Source organism: Theobroma cacao, chromosome 7 (genome assembly GCF_053813885.1).
Source record: "Theobroma cacao isolate CCN51 chromosome 7, ASM5381388v1, whole genome shotgun sequence".
Lineage (NCBI taxonomy): Eukaryota > Viridiplantae > Streptophyta > Magnoliopsida > Malvales > Malvaceae > Theobroma > Theobroma cacao.
Window position 1 is genome coordinate 9,643,230 of NC_142645.1, and position 20,798 is coordinate 9,664,027.

At 32.4% G+C, this 20,798-nt stretch overlaps 2 protein-coding genes and 1 pseudogene across 2 annotated transcripts; 1 reads left to right on the plus strand and 2 right to left on the minus strand.

Moving 5' to 3' along the window:
* The first annotated feature begins 3,659 nt into the window (after positions 1-3,659).
* LOC148761642 (protein SRG1-like) lies at positions 3,660-6,337 on the plus strand (annotated as a pseudogene).
* A 2,353-nt stretch (positions 6,338-8,690) lies between these two features.
* Positions 8,691-10,545, minus strand: EMB2768 (Tyrosyl-tRNA synthetase, class Ib, bacterial/mitochondrial). The gene is made up of 2 exons (XM_018124871.2): positions 10,404-10,545; positions 8,691-10,298 (listed from the first exon to the last, which is right to left on the minus strand). The coding sequence occupies exon 2, from the start codon at positions 10,286-10,288 to the stop codon at positions 8,813-8,815; it is 1,476 nt and encodes a 491-aa protein (XP_017980360.2). The 5' UTR covers positions 10,289-10,298; positions 10,404-10,545; the 3' UTR covers positions 8,691-8,812.
* Positions 10,546-12,777: 2,232 nt separating this feature from the next.
* Positions 12,778-14,116, minus strand: LOC18594424 (cytosolic sulfotransferase 15-like). The gene is made up of 2 exons (XM_088807823.1): positions 13,694-14,116; positions 12,778-13,550 (listed from the first exon to the last, which is right to left on the minus strand). The coding sequence occupies exons 1-2, from the start codon at positions 13,714-13,716 to the stop codon at positions 13,019-13,021; spliced, it is 555 nt and encodes a 184-aa protein (XP_088663949.1). The 5' UTR covers positions 13,717-14,116; the 3' UTR covers positions 12,778-13,018.
* Positions 14,117-20,798: the final 6,682 nt, after the last annotated feature.

Here is a 20,798-nt window from a genome sequence, read left to right on the forward strand (position 1 = left end):
TGCGATGAAAATTTGGAATACACTGAAACAGAACTTTGCACAGCCAGATGATACTAGGGTGTGCAACTTACAGTACACTTTAGGCAATATAACACAGGGGAGTAGGTCTGTGGATACTTACTTCATTGAGCTGAAGGGTTTTGGGAAGAAATGAGGAATTTTAGACCATTACCACGTTTCGAATGTGGTAAGTGCAACCCAAATTGTTTCAAGAAATACACTAAACAGTACCAGAAAGACATTACATTCAGGTTTTTAAATGGTTTAAATGATTCATTTTTTGGGATCAGGTCTCAAATCATATTAATGGATCCAATACCTTTCTTGAATAAGGTCTATAGCTTGGTGTTAAGGGAGGAAACTCAAAGGAGTTTACTGATACAAGGGCAGTCAGTTTTGGAATCTACAGCAGCCATGGCCACTTTGTCTGAAGGAAAAAGGAAATTAAAAAGGGATGTCATTTGTTCTCACTGTAATAAAAAGGGCCATGTCAAGGAAAAATGTTTTAGATTAATAGGTTTTCCAAATGATTTTAAATTTACAAAAGGAAAAGGAGGTGGATTCAAGAAAGGAAAATCTGTTGTGAATCAAGTTTCTGCTGGTAATAATGTTGATGCAAAAGACTTGCAGCAAAATCATGAAGATGGCACTAAAGTTCTTGGTTTTGACTCACAATTGTCTATGATAAAGCAGCAAATTCATAAACTGGTGGATCTTCTCAATGGGATTGGTATGAATGTCAATGATGATAAAAGTCCTTTTTCAATTCCTTCTTCAAGCAACCACCAAGTGAAACATTCTTTGATCAACTCATTTTTTGCAAGTATTATATCTGGAATTTCATGTTTTAATACTGCAAATAATCTTTCTGCTAGATATAAAAATGTGAATCCTTTCATGATTAAACAAAGTTCCTAGATCATAGACACAGGGGCAACAGATCATGTGTGTTGTACTTTAGATAAATTCATTTCTGTCAAGCCTGTTGTTAATAGATATGTTCAGCGCCCAAACAATACTAGAGCCATTGTTTCTCATATTGGCATAGTTAAAATAACTCCTTTGCTTACCTTGTCAAATGTGTTGTATGTACCCAGTTTCAATTTAACTTGATATCAGTTTCTCAGCTCACTAATTTTACATCAAATTCTATGTTTTTCACTAATAAAGTCTGCATTATTCACGACCTTGCCTCATGGACAGTGACTGGTGTACCTAGAGTTTACTCAAGCCTTTATCTCATGCAAGATAACAAGGATGAAAAAGATTTATCAAAGTTTAGTTTGGAAAAACTTGTTGATTTTTCAATTGTATCTTCTTTTACTTCTTGTAATTCTTTTTCAAACAAGCCTTGTGTTTCAGCTCCAAGGTCTTTTGACTTATGGCATTTTAGATTAGGACATCCCCCTATAGAAAGGATACATGTGTTAAATAAACAAGTTTCAGATATTCACTGCTCAAATGATTTGCTTTGTGAAATATGTCCCTTTGTTAAACAGAAAAAACTTCCATTTCTTGTTCATATTCAAAGTTCAAAGAATGCTTTTGATCTTATACATGTTGACATATAGGGACCTTTTGAAATAACTACATTGTCTGGTCAACGATATTTTCTCACTGTAGTTGATGATTTTACTCGTTTCACTTGGGTTTTCTTGATGAAATATAAATCTGATGTATCAAGCATCATTCCTGCTTTTCAAAATTTTGTTAAAAATCAGTTTCAAACATCAATCAAAATTATAAGATCAGATAATGGATTAGAGTTTAAACTATCTTATTTCTATGCAAACACAGGTATTATTCATCATTTGTCTTGTAATGAAACTCCTGAACAAAATGGTTTGGTGGAAAGAAAACATCAACACATTTTGACAGTAGCTAGGTCCTTGTTGCATCAGTCACATCTACCTATGTCATTTTGGGGTGATTCTATTATTACAGCAGTTCATATTATTAATCGAATGCCTACTAGACTTCTCTCCAATAAAACACCATTTGAGCTATTGTATCATGCTTTACCTACCTATGACCATTTTAGAGTTTTTGGCTGCTTGTGTTTTGCATCCACTTTATCTCAACACAGAAAAAATTTTGATAAAAGAGCTAGTAAATGTGTGTTTTTGGGGTATCCAAATAGTGTTAAAAGGTACAAAGTTTATGATATTGATGCTCATAAAGTGTTAGTGTCCAAGAATGTTGTTTTTCATGAAAATGTTTTTCCTTTTTCTTTGTCCAAAGGTTATAGTAGTGATGTTCCTACATTTTATCAAACACCTGGTGTACCTACCTCTATATTTGATCATTTCCAAGTTAGTTCTAATGTTTTGCCTAATTTTGACCCTCCACTTGTTAGTTCTCAATCAGGTGAGCATGACATTTATTCAAAAAATCATTTGTCATCAAATTCCATTGATTCCACTCAAAATTTTCCTATTGACTCTGCTGATCATGTTCCAAATTTTAGTAACCATGCTACACCTAGTTCTATGTCTGTTCAACCTGATATCAATTCTTTACCTAGGAGAAGTTCTTGAGCCAGACATGTTCCTAAATATTTAGAAGCCTACCATATTGATATTCCTTCAAGCTCGAACAATGTAACTTCACATCCTATAACAGATTACTTGTCTGCTCATAAACTATCTTCAACTCATAAGTCCTTTACCTTGGCTTTATCTCAAATTCATGAACCTGCTTCCTATCATCAAGCTATTCAACATTCTCATTGGAAAGATGCAATGGCACTTGAATTGCAAGCCTTAGAAGACAACAAAACATGGTCTGTACTACCCTTGCCTTCATATTGTCACACTATAGGTTGTAAATGGGTATACAAGGTGAAGATGAAAGCTGATGGCAGTGTGAAAAGATATAAGGCACGTTTAGTAGCAAAAGGTTATAGCCAAGTTGAAGGTTTTGATTACCAAGAAACATTTAGCCTTGTTGCTAAACAAACTACAGTTAGAGTTTTTCTAGCTATTGTAGCAACACAAGAGTGGTGTTTAAGGAAGCTTGACATAAATAATGCTTTTCTTCATGGTGACCTTGAGGAGGAAATTTATATGGAGATTCCACTAGGTTATACAGTTCAGGGGGAGTATTCATCTGATACAAAACTTACTTGCAAGCTTCACAAGTCCTTATATGGGCTCAAACAAGCTTCTAGGCAATGGAATGCAAAGTTTACAGCTTCTCTCATCAGGTATGGTTTTAAGCAATCTTTGTCAGACTATTCTCTATTTACTATGTCTACTGGAGATGGAAATTTTGCTGCATTGCTGGTGTATGTATACAATATTGTGATTGGTAGTACATTTGATCAGTTAGTTGACAGCATTAAAGAGTACTTAAGTACACAATTCAAGTTAAAAGATTTAGGTATAGTTAAGTATTTCTTGGGGTTAGAAATTACTAGATCTCCTGAAGGAATATCTGTTTGTCAATGCAAATATACTTTGGATATGCTTGAAGAATATGGTCTACTAGGTGCTAAACCAATGTCAACCCCTGTGGATTATAATTACAAGTTGTAGAAATCCATTGAAGATTATCGATTGAAAGATCCTACTGTTTACAGACAATTGGTTTGAAAGTTATTGTATTTGAAATTTACAAGGCCAAATGTTTGTTATGCTGTTCAAGTGTTATCTCAATTTATGGACAAACATTTAAATGATCATTTAGCTGCAGCATTCAGAGTTTTAAGATACTTGAAAGGGGCACCAGGACAAGGACTTCTACTGCATTCACAGTCAAACTTGCAAATTCAAGCTTATTCTGATAGTGATTGGGCAGGTTGTCCAAATACTAGAAAATCTATCACTGGATATGCTTTATTTCTTGGAAACTCAATGGTTAGTTGGAAGGCTAAAAAGCAATCTGTAGTTGCTAGAAGTTTAGCTGAGGCTAAATATCGTTCCATGGCAGCAACATTCTGTGAGATAATATGGTTGAAATCCTTGTTGGCAAAGTTTGGAATTTGTCAGACAAATGCTGTTAAACTGTACTGTGACAGTCAATCTGCCATTTACATTAGCAAGAATCATGTGTTTCATGAGCGTACAAAACACATTGAGCTCGATTGTCACTTTATTAGAGAAAAAATAATTGCAGGTTTAATAGAACCAATATATATATCTTAACAGCAAATCAAGTTGCAGATATATTCATAAAGGCTTTACAGCCTAAGGATTTCTACAAATTACTTAGCAAGATGAATGTGTATGATATACACAGTTCATCTTGAGGGGGAGTATTAGACTTACTTGGAGAATTTGCTTAACTGGAGTTAGAAGTTAAAAGACTAAAGCCTTAAGAAGTCAGAGGATCGAATGCCAAATGCCAAAGTATATCAAAGGCTTAGTAACAAGAGTCATGTGCAACTCATGTGACTATTTAATGTAAATATTTTTTTACTATTTTACCATTCCATTGTATAGTAATTATGTAGTTAGCCTAGTCATTAGACAGTTAGTTGAAACAGACTATTATAAGTAGTTTACTGGTGATATTTCTTTTTCCTTTAACAAAGAATGAAAGAACTTCTTCTTCACCATCGTTTTGCTCTCTCTGCACCTATTCTCTTGATTTCAACAACATTCTCTTCTAATTAATAATTCTTTTATTGTCATCGGTTGGCCTAACGTTTACGTGACACTAACACATTTTTATGACATTACAAAAGTTAATTCCTCTCTTATTGATAGATTAGTGGGGAAACATAATTCAATCTTGTTGTTATATTAGCTGTTTAATCTTTCGTTTCATTTTTTGTTTTTGGGTAACAATTTTTTTGCATCCATAATGCAAAACTGGATTATTTTATATTAGGATTGGAGTTAGTATTTTCTCTGTTTCCTTCCCAAGATCTCTCGTCCATACAATCTGATTATTTTAAGAAATAAAAATCTTACCTAGATTGGAATCCCTTGATCAACTTTGATTTTTCTTTCTCTTTCGGGTGAGGAAACAAGTTGTGATTAGCAGGTTGGTTGGCTGATATTTGATGAGGAAATGAAGTCAATGGAGTTTGTGGAACCCATTAGATATTTGAGTCTTTTGACTTTCTTCACTAGTGAGAAAGAAAGAGATACAATATTTAAGGGAACACCCGACACTTAAACATATGATATTTCAATTTAAAAGTCTCGAATTTGAATCTTAAAAAAAGAAAAATATCATTCATGAATTTGAAAAAGATTGCTATGCATAGATAAAAAAAATAGATGGCAATTTGAGAAAAGAGTTACCTTCACATTGATAAATCTTAAAGAATAAAACGACAATTTTTTCCAAGAAAATTGGATTGCATACGACAAGCATTCACTAACAGGTTTGTAACAATAAGTCACCTCTTATTCTTTTGGGTTAATTTCCGATATTGTCTTTATGAATAGAATATGCTCAGTTTGATCTCTAAACTAAAAATATATAACTTCTGTTTGCCAATATGCCCAACTTGTTAACACCGTTAATGCTACAGCTTGTTAAATTCCTGCAGCTAGCATATCATGGAGTGAGCTTATCTTTGTTGGAGAAAGTAGACAGAGATTTGGGACTTCTTCAACCTCCCAATGGAAGAGAATAAGTTCTGGCAATATCCTTGACAAGCCTTTGTTGCACCTGATGATCAAAAGCTTGATCGAGGTGACATCGTCTACATGATCACCCTTCCTGTCCATTTTAGGAGACCTTACTTGTTCCCCAACTCCCTCTTCCTTTGAGGTCCTCTCCCTATACATTCTTTTGCATGTGAATGCATGCATTTTGACTAATTGGCTTTAACTCAACTACGTATTTTGCTATATATTTTAATGTAGAGATACAATGGAGCTTTGCTCGTCTGAGTTAAAAGACCTATCATCCATGGCTATCCTAGCAAAGATGGCACAAGTTCTTAGCGTGAAAGCTGAGGAAATGAAGGTGTTCCTTGACGAGGGAAGCAGTCAACAAGGGTGAACTATTACCCTCCATGTCATCTACCTGACCAGGCTATTGCCCTCATTCTGATGCCTTAGCTGTAACCATTTTGCCTCAGGTCAATGAAGTAGAAGGTCTCCAGATAAGCAAAGATGGGAAGCGGGTTCCTGTACTTAATCCCCTTCCAAATGCCTTCATTGTCAACATTGGAGACATTTTAGAGGTAAATAATTATCACAAAATGGTCGAGACTCAACAATTGAAGTAGCGTTTCTAAGGACATCAGTATCAATTGAGCCAGCATAAACTCTATAATTAGTTTCTGATACGACCATAAGTTTTTGTGCCTGTGTGTTTGAAGAAACAAGAACTAGTTCATGATGCTTCTGTGAATTCTTATATGGCAGATTGTTAGAAAGGAATTGTACAGTACCATTGAATATGCCATCAGTGAACCTTGTAGAAATCCAAAACATAGATACTTTATACATACTTATAACCTGATTACATAACCTTAATAAGAAAGGAACAAGTGTTGTCATCATTCTACATGTTCATCTATGTTCTTACAACGTAAGTCACATTTTTTTTCATTAGTTCCTATGCATATTTAGATAGTTAAGTTAGGGGTAGAGGAGATATAAACTCAAGACTTATTGAAGGTAAGGTTTGGTTAACATAACGTTAATATCAGCCATTCACAAAGCCCAAGTTGGAGTTAAGAAAATTTTGGTAAGCTTTAGATAAGGAATATTATCCTAGTGATATTGAGATTTAGGTAACTATTACTTTTACATTATTATCACTTTTTGGGAAATTGTTACCCCAAGCTAAAGCAACTAATAAGAGCAAGGCATATTTAATTTAATTTACTAATATCAGCTAGTTAATATCCAGCAATATTGTTCACTGAAGTCAACTAATAAGAGCAAGGCATAAGGATGACTAAGAGAAGTGACTGCCCCATGCATAATGTTGTTTGATTCGTCAGGCTCTTTTCTGACAATTGCCTGATCCTTTAGTTCCACTAGGTAACTTTCCCTGTTGGGAAGGGGAAAAAAAAGAAAAGAATCTTCATTGAAGATTTTCTAGGATACCTAGCTGAGTAACTTCCATTTACAGCATATCAAAGTTTGCAACAACTCTGCTCTAATTAGATCAGTCCACAAATCATTTTATGAGCGAGAAATGAACACGCTTTAAATAAGATGCAATCTTATAAGATCTATGGAATTTGCTACCAATGCACAGCTCCACTATTCAGAGGCAACTTCGCAAAAAAATGAGAATGCTAGAGTGAAATTTTGTATATTTCACAACCAGTGATGAAATAATAAATTTTGTATTCAACCTGCATGCTGAAAGTCAATGCATTCATATTTTCTGTAGATCATAACACTTAAATTATCAGCAGAACTATGATAATACTCATTTTATACCCTCCTTTGCAAATGTAGATGACAATAGAAACAAGTAGTAACTTACAGAACTTGCCTTACTCCAGTTGAGATAGTCAACTGCTCCAAAGTGTCAAATTTTGTGCAACCTTGCTTGCTTGATATCTCACAAACTGAACGAGCACAAGCCAAAGGATAGTTCAAAACTGTTTCTAATAATTACTAGCTTACCTCTAGTCCATTGCCTTCAAAAGTGCTCAGAACAAGTTAACATATTGCATAGCATTAGGTAAAGGAAAATACATAGATCTCCTGCGAAGATCTGCTCACACCAAAGCCAATTTGAAATGAGAATGACATTGCTCAAGGTTCTAGGCCTGTCCATAAAACAATATTGAGGTTTTTGAGTGATTCTTAACTTTTTCAGAATTCAATTCCAAACAGCCTGCCAAAAGCATAAATTTTAACTTAAGCAGAATTTGATCCATGCACAAGGATATCACCATTTTCCTGTGCTTTCTGCTCAGGTATTAGCCTCAATTATTCTTAGATCTTTCCATTCTTTTTCACACTTAAGGGCAAAGACAGAGGCCCCCTTCCCTTGTTGTAAGCTTTCCTCCACTAAGTATACACTTGAAAAGAATGTGGCATTTCATAGTTCAAAATGAATGCTTAAACCATAATGTTTAGCCAGCTGTATATTATATCATGTTTACCATTTAATAGCAGGAGTATTTTTAATAACTTGTGATGGCAGATACCAAATTCAAAAGATGCAAAGTTAAAGATGCTACTGCCATGATTTAATGTTCAGGATGAAGTAGAAAGCAAATATGGTAATCAGTTGTGTATACAAACACACAGAGAATTAGGCAATCATTCACATTAAAAACAGACTCAATACTTTTGATTTCCAAATAACTGGGCCTGTAGTTTTCTATCAAATTATTCTTCAAAACCAACTTTGATTTAAGATTTCTCTTTTATTAAAAAAAAGGATAGGGATTCTGCATTAAGAGTTCAAATGTGATCTCGATCAACTATTGCCAGAACACATAAGATCACAAATAGAATTATAAATTGTTATAACATGCTGAAAAATGAAAAGTTTATTTTATAGACATGTGATTTTTCATTTTATGTCAAAGAAATATATCCCTGTCAATCAATTAATGCACTTCACCTAAAGATGTTCCTTCCTTCCTCAGAAAATCAAAACATGAATTTTGTTATTGATGTTTATGCCACCTGTTTAGCTATATAATTCAAAACATACAAATTTGTAAACAAGACAAAGAAGAGAAACAAAATATACAAATAGGAGCATGCCTAAAGGCTAAGAATCAAAACTTTTGCAACCACTATAATTAATTTCCTTGTGAGAAAATATGAACTTTCTTTCATTCATATACCATCAAATCCAAAACTTTGTTTAACATACAAGAATGTTGCAAAACAGTTTCTAATAAATAATCAGGTACAGCTACAAGTAATCAAGATATTCTTACAACAACCTTGTTCTTCTTGCCTGCGGATAAAAGAAGAACTTTCCCATCCACAATGTCTTCAGCCTCTATTCTTTTAATTTCATTATCCACCCTATTGTTGTTCAAGTAGAGGCCTCCTTGCTTCAATAGACGACGGGCAGCAGATTTGCTCTCAAACAAGCCAGAACAAACTGAAAGATCAACAATCGAAAGATTCACCACTTGATTGTAAGGCAAGGTGCAAGAAGGAACATCCTCAGCAATCCCTTCAATAGTTTTCCAATCCAATTTTGTTTCTGATCCAGGCCTCAATGCTTCAGTGGCCTTAAGAGCCTCATTCAAACCATCTTCACCATGAACAAAACGTGTAATTTCCTCAGCAAGCCTCTGCTGGGCTGTATTGGGCACATACCCCGGTCCTGTCATTCCACTCTCCAATTCATTTATCTCTTCCATACTCAGGAAAGTAAGAATTTTGAGAAACCTCACCACATCAGCATCTGGAACAGAGAAGAAATACTGGTAAAATTTATATGGAGACAACATAGATGGTGAAAGCCAAATTGCACCATCTTCCGATTTCCCAAACTTGGTGCCATCACTCTTCAACAAAAGAGGGAATGTCAACCCATAAGCTCCTTCAGCTTGTAAAATTTTCCTTATCAACTCAGTCCCAGCAGTGATATTACCCCACTGATCACTACCACCAATTTGTACACTAACACTTTCATTCTTAAAAAGGCATAAAAAGTCATAACCTTGCAACAACTGATAAGTAAACTCAGTATAGCTCATTCCTTGTTCTGATTCCAACCTCTTCTTAACACTTTCCTTACTCATCATGCTCCCCACCCTCGCATATCGACCAACTTGTTTAAGAAAATCAAGCAACCTAACCTCTTTCCACCAATCATAATTATTTAAAATCACAAAGTTTGAGTTTTCTTGAGAACCCAAATTTGCATTTTTACTCAGAATCTTATTTATAGTATCCATAATCCCAACAATGTTTTTTTCCAATGATTTCAAATCAAGTTCAGGTCTTTCTTGGCTTTTTCCAGAAGGGTCACCAATTCTACCAGTAGCACCACCAATCAAGGCAACTGCTTTATGGCCACATCTTTGGAACCAAGAAAGTACAATGAGCCCCAATAGGTTTCCCAAATGTAAGCTCTCAGCAGTTGGGTCAAAACCACAGTAAACCTTAAGAGGACCAGCAGTTTGGTCTGAACAAGCCAACCTGAGATTTTCATTGGTTACGGATTCAAGCAATCCTCTTTCTTCAAGAATTTTAATAACATTTGGGGGACTACCCAGTTGAGATTTCGGTTCAAGAGTTGGCTGAGGAGTGTTTAGGCTGCAGCTTATGGAAGAAAAGCTTAGATTCTTTAAGGGTCTTTTAGAAGAAGGAATAAACTTGGTGGTAGTAAAGGGAAGGATGAGTTTCCCATGGTGGAAGCAAAGGAAAGTCCTTGAAGCCATAAACTCTGTTCTGTTTCAAGGTAATAAAAGAAAAAAGTTTGAAGCTTCAAGTGATAAACAGTGCCATTCTTTGAATATGAAATAACAACTATGAAGAAAACTGAGCAAGGCTGACCTGAGTTGCTGTGGCTTTCCTCTGAGTCTCAAAGCAGCGAGAAGAAATATGGGATGTGGAAGAGAAGGATAAGCCGGCTGGGTTTGGAAGAGAAGGAGGAGAAACGAACTTGCGTACACCTACAACTTAAGCTAATAACTTTGGGCTGAGTGTCTTAGACGTCTAAAAGTTTACTGGCCCATTTATAAGCATTTGGTTTTAAATGCCTCAAAGCCCAAATTTGAAGGCTAATTATAAAAATATTTTCAAGGCAAGATGATAAAAATTGTCTCACTACTTTATTTCTATTACACAAAAATTCCACCTTCATATTCTTTTTTCTTTTTTTATCAAGCATTCTTTTTTAGTTTATTTTATTTATATTTTTAGTTACATCAATAATTATGCATATATATATTAGCATAATGCTTTGAAAAGCTCTTGAACCATTCTAGAATATTCAAAAAAAATTACTCTTTTATTACATTCAATCAAGTATTTACATTTTTATGTTGAGTCAAATGGCTCTTTATGGACTAACTGCTAAGGGTAAGCATTCAGTTAAATTAGTTAATTTGGTTAAGAAATACCATTAATTGAAATTAACCAACCTTCCTATAAAAATTAACCCAATCGAACCAATTTAACAACTTTAATCGACTTTAGATTAACCAGCTTTAGTTGGTTAAATCAGTTTTAATCGAATTTTTTTTAATTTTTTCCTATTTTTAATTTATTTAATAATATACTAATAATGTACTTTATGTTACCACATATTACACTATTACTTATAATTTTACTAATACACTAATATAGTATAATTAATATATAACCTTTTACTAATTAGTATATTAATAAGTACACTACATAGTATACTTGTTATACTATATATTGATTAATTAGTGTATTAATAAGTATACTATGTATAGTGTATTAAAATATATATTATATAATGTGTAATTGTAAATAATGTATACTGTATCAATATTTACTATATGCAATTAATATATAATTATGTAGTATATTTGTATATTGTATTAATATATATTATATATAGTGTATAACTGTATACTAATACAATGTATAGTGTATTAATATATTATTATATATAGTTAATATATACTTATATAGTATATAAGTATATTAAGAAGTCATATAATATATAAACTATATAATAGTATATTGTTAATAAGTATACTATATAATATACATAGTATATTGTTATATATTATAATATAATAACATTAACTCATTAAGTCATTAATATATCAAAACAAGTTATTATATTTAATTACTAATGTAAGTTATGCTATAGTACTATAGTTTATTAATTACTTATAAAAAGTAAATTACTATTCTATAGTCTATATGGACTATATATTGGATATTAATAAGTATGCAATATAGAGTTTGATGTATTATTAACTTAATATAAAAATAAGTTAACTTAATAAGTTACATTAATATATTAATATATTAATAACTAAAATTTAGGGTTTAGTTTTTATTATATTTTGTATTATGTTTAATTTTAAATAACTGTTTGTCTATTATATTTATATCAACAATATTAATGTCTAAATTAAGTGTATTTTAATTTTTATTTTTTTATGCTTGATGATTAAATCTAAGTCATTTATTCATACATAAATATAAAAAAAACGTGAGAGTGAATATATGTAAAAAAAGCCCACTTGATGATAATATCTATTCCTTCCTATATATATATATATGCATAGGAAACTGAATGAGTGCATGTATGAATAAAAACCATTAAAATATATTAATTTCAAAATTAATTATTTTGGTTAACCAATTTAAAAAAATTTTAACTGAATCAAATTGATTCAACCGACTTAATCAAACTTTTGAACCAATTTAACCAAATCAATCAAATTAATCGAATTCATCCATTAATTCGATTTTGACCGAATTTTGCTCACACCTATTATTGACATTGTGTATGTTAAAAGAGTAGTTTTGATGGTGGCTTGTAGGGTTGGTAAACTCATTACTTTCAGTTGAATTTGTATTACTTCTATACTTTCAAAAAAAAAAAGATGTCATGTGTCATTAGACGTTATTCGAGTTGAGTATTTTTTTTCTTTTTTGTTTTTTTGCTCAAACAAAATGATTGTTATTAACAACTACAAAAGCAAAAGCTTCACGGTTCAAATCTTTGAACTGGAGCGAAGGTTCAGAAATTCGCCTGGGAGTACCAAATAAGCTGTGTCCAGTGGAAAAAACCAGCCACTGGAATGAGGAAGGGAACACTCTCTCCCTCAAGCAAAATATACACAACCAGCATCCAACTCGATGCATTGGTCAACATAGACAAGGAAAACAAGTAAGCTTAAGCATGCAATGATGCCTGCCACTAAGCTGTAGAAGGAAGTTTGCAGAGACAATAAACAAGATTTCATGTAAAATTTAACTAGAGGTACCAAGTCTTTAACGACAATCTGAGTTCTAACTCATAGCACATAAGGGTTGATTTAACAATTATTACCTTCCTAAGAAGGAAGGAGAAGGAAAGGAATAGCACAAATTTTGGTACAAACATGTTTAAATGCAAACGCACAACAACAAATTAAAGAGTACTATAAAATTCCTATGCACTTGTTGGATTTACAAGTTTATGCTTTTTTATCCAACAAATCAAACTTTAGGCCGGAATCGCCATACCTTTCTTCCGAAAGTTGTTTCATGCGATCAGCCATTTCTTGGCTTATGAAATTCATCCAATCTCCCACCTTACCATTCCTAAAAAATGCTGAATTCTTAAGCCGCCCAACAGGCCTTTCTCCAGTCACGTTCACTTCCAAAGACTTCAAGGTTTCAAAGCTACACAGCTTTGATATTTCTTCAACAACTCCTTGTCTAATTTCCTCCTCCGAGAAAGGGTAGCCCAAGAAATCAGCCAGCGTCTTCAAGTTGGAAGCAATATCCTCCTTCAAATCTTCATATTTCAAAAATAAGACTTTTTCAGGATGCTCCAAACTCATCTTCCAATACCCTAAAACATGTTCCCAAAATGGACCAAAGGCATGAGTTCCTTTACAAAACCTGTCAAAAGCTTCCTCCATTGAAAAAGGTTTGAAATCTTCATTTCGGGGAAAATTATTCACAACATAGAGCCAATCCGAGATGAATTGGTCGAGAGGGTTCCTGCAAAGATAAACAATGCGACAATTGGATTTTAGGATGGAACCAGGCAATGTACCATAGGGTGTGTGAGTTGCAAAAATTCTTGGGCTAGGAAAATTTCCATTTTCAAGATCAGGAGTTTGGTTTTTCGAGTAAATGCTGACCTCAATGAAAGGCACAAGGTCATGGGGGTTTGTTGTGAGCAAAGGGCTTTGCGTGTGTGGGAATTGCTTGCGGTTCACAATGGAGAAGATGAGAGCCTTCAACCATGTGGTGCCTGATTTGGGCGTAGTGATTAAAAAGATATCAGTATCATGCGCTTTGAAGTGGCTTTGAAATGAAATGATTGCCTTGGCCGCAACCAAAGGGTACCAAAAGCCTTGGTATTGGTAGAGAGTATAGCCAACCCAGTTTTTCTCTTGTGGAAGTGTTTGAACCAATTCTTCCATTAGCTTATCTCCTTCGGAGGAAATGTTTTTGGATGCAGTTTTATCATCCATAAGAGCAAGCAAATTGAATGAATGTTTGCTGAGAAAAAAGATAGGGAGACCGGTACATGTGTTAATGATACTACAATTATGAAATATACAAAAGCTGTCAAATGATGCATAACCTCTTGTATTTCATTTTCTTTCTTTCTATGTCCCACTTACAATCTTCAATAATTTTAGTAGGTAAAATAACCTATTCAACCATAACTTTCATACTTTCGTCAAATAAATTTGCAAAAAAAACATATTCGTTCAAAGTAAACTCAATAAGACTCTTAATTTAATTTTAATAATCATATTTCTCTCTCAACTTTGCACTGTTCTCTCCTTTAATTCAATCTTACCAAAAATGGTGTTTCTTTTGTGGAGCCATGAACATCCACTAATTTCACAAACAAACCTAATTTTTTCTAAACCAAACACAGAAAAAAATAAAGGCTTTTCAAGAAATACATTTTCCTTTGCAGGTAACCTTTGAATCAAACCCCAAAAGTCCAAATTACAATATGTGCAGCAGATGAACCCGATATAGGTGAGTGGTCACTGATCAGCCAGCCTGTATGACAATCAAATGAGGGAACTTGAATGTAGGGGTGTACTAATGGGACAACTCTGAGCCATGCATTCTGAGATGGAAAGTGAAAGTACGAGTACCTAGCGTGACTAAATAGTCTTGCTTTGGACCATGAATCTACCTTGATAAATGCTTACCATAACACAGTCCACAGGTCAAGTTATCGTCCCAAACTCGTGGTTCGCCCTTATTCACGTCGGATTTGATTGGATTATTTATTAATAAAATAATATATTTTAATTTAATTTAATTAAAATTATATAAAAATATTAATTTTTTATTTTAATGAAAAATTAATATGTAAATGAGCAGGTTGAAGAAGAAATTTAATTAATTACAATAATTAAGAAATAATTTATTTATATTTATTATCATTGCTATATGTATTTAGTATCAATAAATTTGTCAATCTTATAATAATCAAAATTTTAAAATATAAAAAAGTAAGTAAAGTATTAAATCGCCCCTAGAATTTTTGAAGATTTTTATCTATTATATATATTTTTAATGTCTCCCTTGATAACTTTATTATATAGAGTTATTTTAACATATTTTGGGGGTTTAAATAGATAGATCTTTGAGATTTTGGGTTTGGATTGTAACATTTTTTGTGTTTTTCTAGTTTAAGTTTGATTAGCTAATTTAAGTTATTTTAGTTTAATTTTATGTTATTTTATTTTAAATTACTTTAAGAATAGTTATTGCTAATTTCTCTTATTGCTTTTATAGGAAATTTGATGAAAATCAATACAAGTATGGTGCTGGCTTCATTCGTATTTATTTCGGTATTTTGACCATATCTCTTTCTACAAAACTCCAAATGAGGTGATTCTTGGAACGCTAGAATAAGTCGGAGCACTGCAGCAGTACGCATGGACTGAATATGATGCAGTATTTGGAGCATATCTTTCAATCCAAAAGTCCAATTGACATGATTCTTAATCCATTGGAAAGTTAAAAGATAGAGTTACAACTGTTATGCTTACCACTTTTTTCAATTCGGAGCAGATTAGGGTAAAAATCACGTTCGAAATTGATAAACCGCTACAGCACTGGGAGAACAAGGCTGCAGCGCTGGTGAAAGGACGCCCACCATACAATTTTCCCGAGAGCCCAGCGCTGCAGCACTATTGTAGCAAAAAAAAACCAACGCCACGACGCTGGGCAATTTTTCAAAAATAAAAATTTGACGAGATTTTGAAAATTAAGTTACTTGGAGCCTATTTAAGAGATCTTTTTTCAAGGTTTTAAGGGAAGGCAACAAGCAACTATTCTGGAGATTTAAAGTCAATAACAAAGTAAGAAAACAAGAGAATTGGAGGGAGAATCAAGATCACAAAGTTTCAGTTATTAGTTTCCTCTATTTACTTTCGTGTTTTTCTTATTTTCTTTGACTTGAATTAATGGTTAATTTTCTTTAGATGAAGTTTTTATTAGATATTATGATCTAAATTTATTTTTTTAAGACTGCAATTGAACTCATATGTAATCTAAACTTTTAATCTCTTTCTTGCTTATTTTTAATGGGATTTGAATTGTTTGTTTCAATTTGGTTTTAATGTTTTTAATTGCTTGATCACTAATTAAATTGATTTAGGAACCTAAACAAATTTGGAAGACGGAGTTTAGTGTCGTCTAAAATTGAGATAGCATATAATCATATTAATTTATTTGCATATAGGAAAGGGATATACTTATAGGCCTTATGTAGCCAAATTAGAGCCTGAACTTAATGAGTCTGTTTTAACTTCAATTCACATAGGGATATAGTGTCTTGGTTAAAATAGATATTTTTATAAGATGAGTCGAGAGACCCTTATAAATAATTGGGGACTCTAGGTTAGTAATTTAACCCATTGAAATAAGTTAAGAAAGAGAGTTAAGATTTAGATAAAGTGTGAGTGATATTGTATATTTTGATTTGATTTTTACCCAACTATCTTGTCGCTTTGATTTCTATTTTTAGTATAAATTTTGGTTAATTAATTTAGTTATTTGAATTTGATTGTTTGGATAAGATTAAATTGTTCTAATTTTAGTACTTAGTAAAATTTTAGATCAATTCTCTGTGGGATTGATATTCAGCTTGCTTATATACTATCTATTCGATATGTATACTTATATAATAGAATTGTAACTAACATCCTTCCAAAATTTTTAAATTTTTTATATATTATATATTTTTTTCCTTTAATGACCCCTTCAAAATAATTTTTATTTAATAATTATTATAAATAAAAAATAATAAAATCATCCTACAAACCCTACTAACCTTTATCTTAATTTAAGTTTCTACATACTTTTTTCTCTCTCTCTTCTCGTATCTTTTGTCCTTTTATGTTCCATGATTTTAGTCTTTAAAAATTAAATACTTATTATGTAATTCTCAAATATAAGTTATAATGTTACACTACTTATTGTTGCTTAAATCAATGTATCATTTTTTTATTAATCTTGATTATATAAGAGGAAATTATATTGAATATATATATTTATGTGCTTTACATTTTATATTTTGTCACGACCCAAATCGGGGATTCATGATCAACACGAGTCTAGAGGCAGAGCCCGTGAGGCCTTAGATCAAAATCATCTATCATTAGCCAAAGGATTCCACACAAAGTATTTTCATAGCATAACTAAACTCAAATACAAATATTTGACCTTGGTATATCATTCATACTCCATATTTAATACATTATTCATAAGATATTCATTGGCCATTAAGGCAGGTTCATATTTACAACCCTTAGACAAATATAAATGGCATGTTGTTCCCACATACATCACAATTATACTGAGTACGGAAGCTTTCAATAGACTTAGCAAAGTGACCAAATGGGATGGGGACCTATCGGATGTCAAAATTGATCTGTCAATGGACGACCCTTGTCACGCAATCCTGTGGCTTATTTATCTACACATGGTATAGTAAATGGGTGAGTCATCTAATACTTAGTGAGGGGAGCAGATAAATAAAACATATATGATATACATATATATACACACATATAGCATTATCAATGCTAACAAAATGCTCTAACAAGAATCTCCAATATTAGGGGCATATCAGTCATCCCTATGAAATCTCCACAAGTAGTACATATTAACTAGGCTTATCCTTGAAGCCATTCAAAGTTGCACTCCATAGGCACACTTTAGTTTTCGAAGTGTTATATCAAATCAAGTCTATCTTTGCCTCTCTGAGGCTATGTACATCATCCGTGATTTAAATCAAATCTTAGAGTGGTCTTCTCTGGACATAAATAAATCACGCATGGTGGCCAATCGACTAAGTCAAACCCTCATGCGAAGTAGTTTTGATGGATGGCATCAAATCAACTCATGCGTGTGTTGAAGCAATCAGGCGAAGTACACAATCATCATCCGAAGTAATTGTCGTTATGTGAGACATCAAAATTCCAGGAGTGGCCACCAATCTTTTTTATATTTAGATATGATTGGTCACTTATTAAATTTGTCTTATTTGACGAGGTTCTAAATCGATTTTAGGTTCGTCTAAAGAACAAAACTTGGTCTATGAATTTGAGAATTGGGTTCGGGAGTATAGTTATGTATGGGGAAAGATTAACACTCCTATAACTCTCGTTCAACAAACGATATCAAATAATCATTTGTTATAATATTTTAACCTTATTTTTAGTTTTATTCTTGTGTTTTCTTAATCACTGTTTATTTATTTTTTAATCTTATTTTAATTTTTTTGACTACAAACGAATCTTTTTATTGAAGAATATTTCCCTGAGTCCTTCCATCTTTCTAGTAAAATACAAAAGATATCTTTTCACCTAGAGAATTTGTTGAAGAAACTTATCTTTTCAAATTTTTCGAAAAAAACCCCATCATCGGGATCATCATCCAAACTTTATTTCAAAGATAAAAATATGCATGATGAATATGAAATGCAGGGATGATGAATCTTATGGATTCCAAATTATTACATATGAATGATGATCGCTTATTGAGGGCATTTCCCTGGTTTTCCCATCTTTTTGGTAAAATCTAGGATTGCCCTATCACCTAGAGAATTCCTTGAGAAACTTATCTTTTGAAATTTTACAAGGAAATCTCATCATTGGGATCACTGTTCATAGGTACGTGTGTCAATGGAGTGCAAGTTCATAATTAATTATTACACTTGACAACCTTTTATCAATGCCATTTCTAGGATCCTCCCATCATTTTGATGAAATTCGAAAATATCATCTCACCTAGAGAATTCTCCAATGAAACTTATCCTTCCAAGCTTCTTAGAGAAATCACATCATCGGGATTGGCAATCGTGTACAGAATAAGGTTTGTCGAGCTTGATGCATATTATAATTTGTTAAATACAAATCAAAGTCTTGTATTGATAGCATTTTCCGGATCCTCCCATCATTTTGGTAAAATTTAGGACCGAATTCTCACTTAGAGAATTTCTTAAGAAAGCTTATCCTTACAAACTTCCTCAAAAAGATCTCATCATCGGAACCTTGATTTGCATGCAGGATATAAAATCAAAATGAATAGAATGACAATTTAAAAAAAATGTAATTATGATGGCGCATAATAATCTAGCTATTATTTTTACTATTCCTTTTTGGCAAAGTTAAAATATTATTTTCTATTATTATATTATTATTCTATTTTTTACTTATTATTATTTTTTACATTATCCTGTGTGTTTCCAATAGTGATGAATAAAACCTAAATATCCTATCATGTTATTTTATAAAAGTATTAATATTCAACATTTTTTAGGCATCAAAATAATTTATATATATATCTTTCGCTAAACTATATCTATTTATTTATTTATTTACTTTTTTTTGCATATCCATATTATTTTAACACACATTATTTAATGTGATTAACTACCATATTTTGTTCATATATTTTTTAGAAAATAAAAATATTATTGCATGATTACTAAACAAACAAACAAAAATCAAGGAGAAAACATAAACAAACGAAACCAAGCCCAATAGCAAGTCAAACCAATATTCAAAGGGAGGTCCATTACGTTATGTTGTTTCAATTCTTTTCAGGGCTTGGCTTTCGGTTTGTACCCAAAGAAAAACTTCCGTGCACCACAACGAAGTCCAGTAAGCCAAACTAGATGGAAATATTTCATTAGGTTGTCGAATACTTTCAACTGTGTCCATTCCGCGTATAGAGAAATGTTTCTTAATTTTCAGACACTAGAAGCAGCCCCAAGTGTTTCTCTTTGGTGCTTGTTTTATGACTCATATATTTGACAAAGTTAACGTATATACCCTCAATATAGCCATTTAAATCTTGTGTGTCAATCTGCCTGTATTTCCATTACAGCAGCCAGCCTCTTCCACTTTTAAATGAGGAATCTTGAATGTGAAAGTGTAGTAATGAGACAACTCCGGCTCATATATTCTTACATGAAAAGTGAAAGTAGGAGTAACTAATCACAAAATGGCCGACGATAAAATATAGCTTTGAATGGACATTTTTGTGTGTTTTCTGGTGGACTTCTGTTCAGATTGATTCAATGTTTTCTGGTTGCGCTTTCTGGGCATTTCTTCTCGTTCTTCTTGTCGAGCTGTTCCTCTGATTGTTGCTCATTTTTACCGCCTGCTTGTGTTGCTGCTGCCTTCTGATTTGGATGGTGTTTTTCTTTGCTCATATATATATATATATATATTTATAATTGTGGAAAGGAGGATCTAATCCTATTCTTTAGATAGAGAGATTATACATTAACCAATAAATCAAATGTTCGAGTACTTGCTCATATTTACTGCAATTGTCTTCCTTTTGTTGTCGGTGATGAAGGTTATGTTTGGTTTTTGTTCTCATGGTTCTTTTTTTTTTTTTTTTGTTTCTTTTGTTTATTTGTTATTCTCCTTTCGTTCTCTTGGATGCTGGTTTTTTTTGCTTCCAAGGAATTTTTATTCCTTGTTGATTAATGATATCTTTATCTTTTAAAAAAAAAAGAGTTAAATTTATTCTCACTGCTATATATATCCAACATCAACTACTATATATATCCAACATCAATAAAATTGTCAATCTTATAATAATCCAAAATTTTAAAATATAAAAATAAATCAAACAAAAAGAGGCACATGTTATCATTAATTTATTAATTTTATTTATGTCTTATCTTCATAATAATGTGCACGAAGGTACACAAATGCATAGCACATAAGGGTTGATTTCAAGATG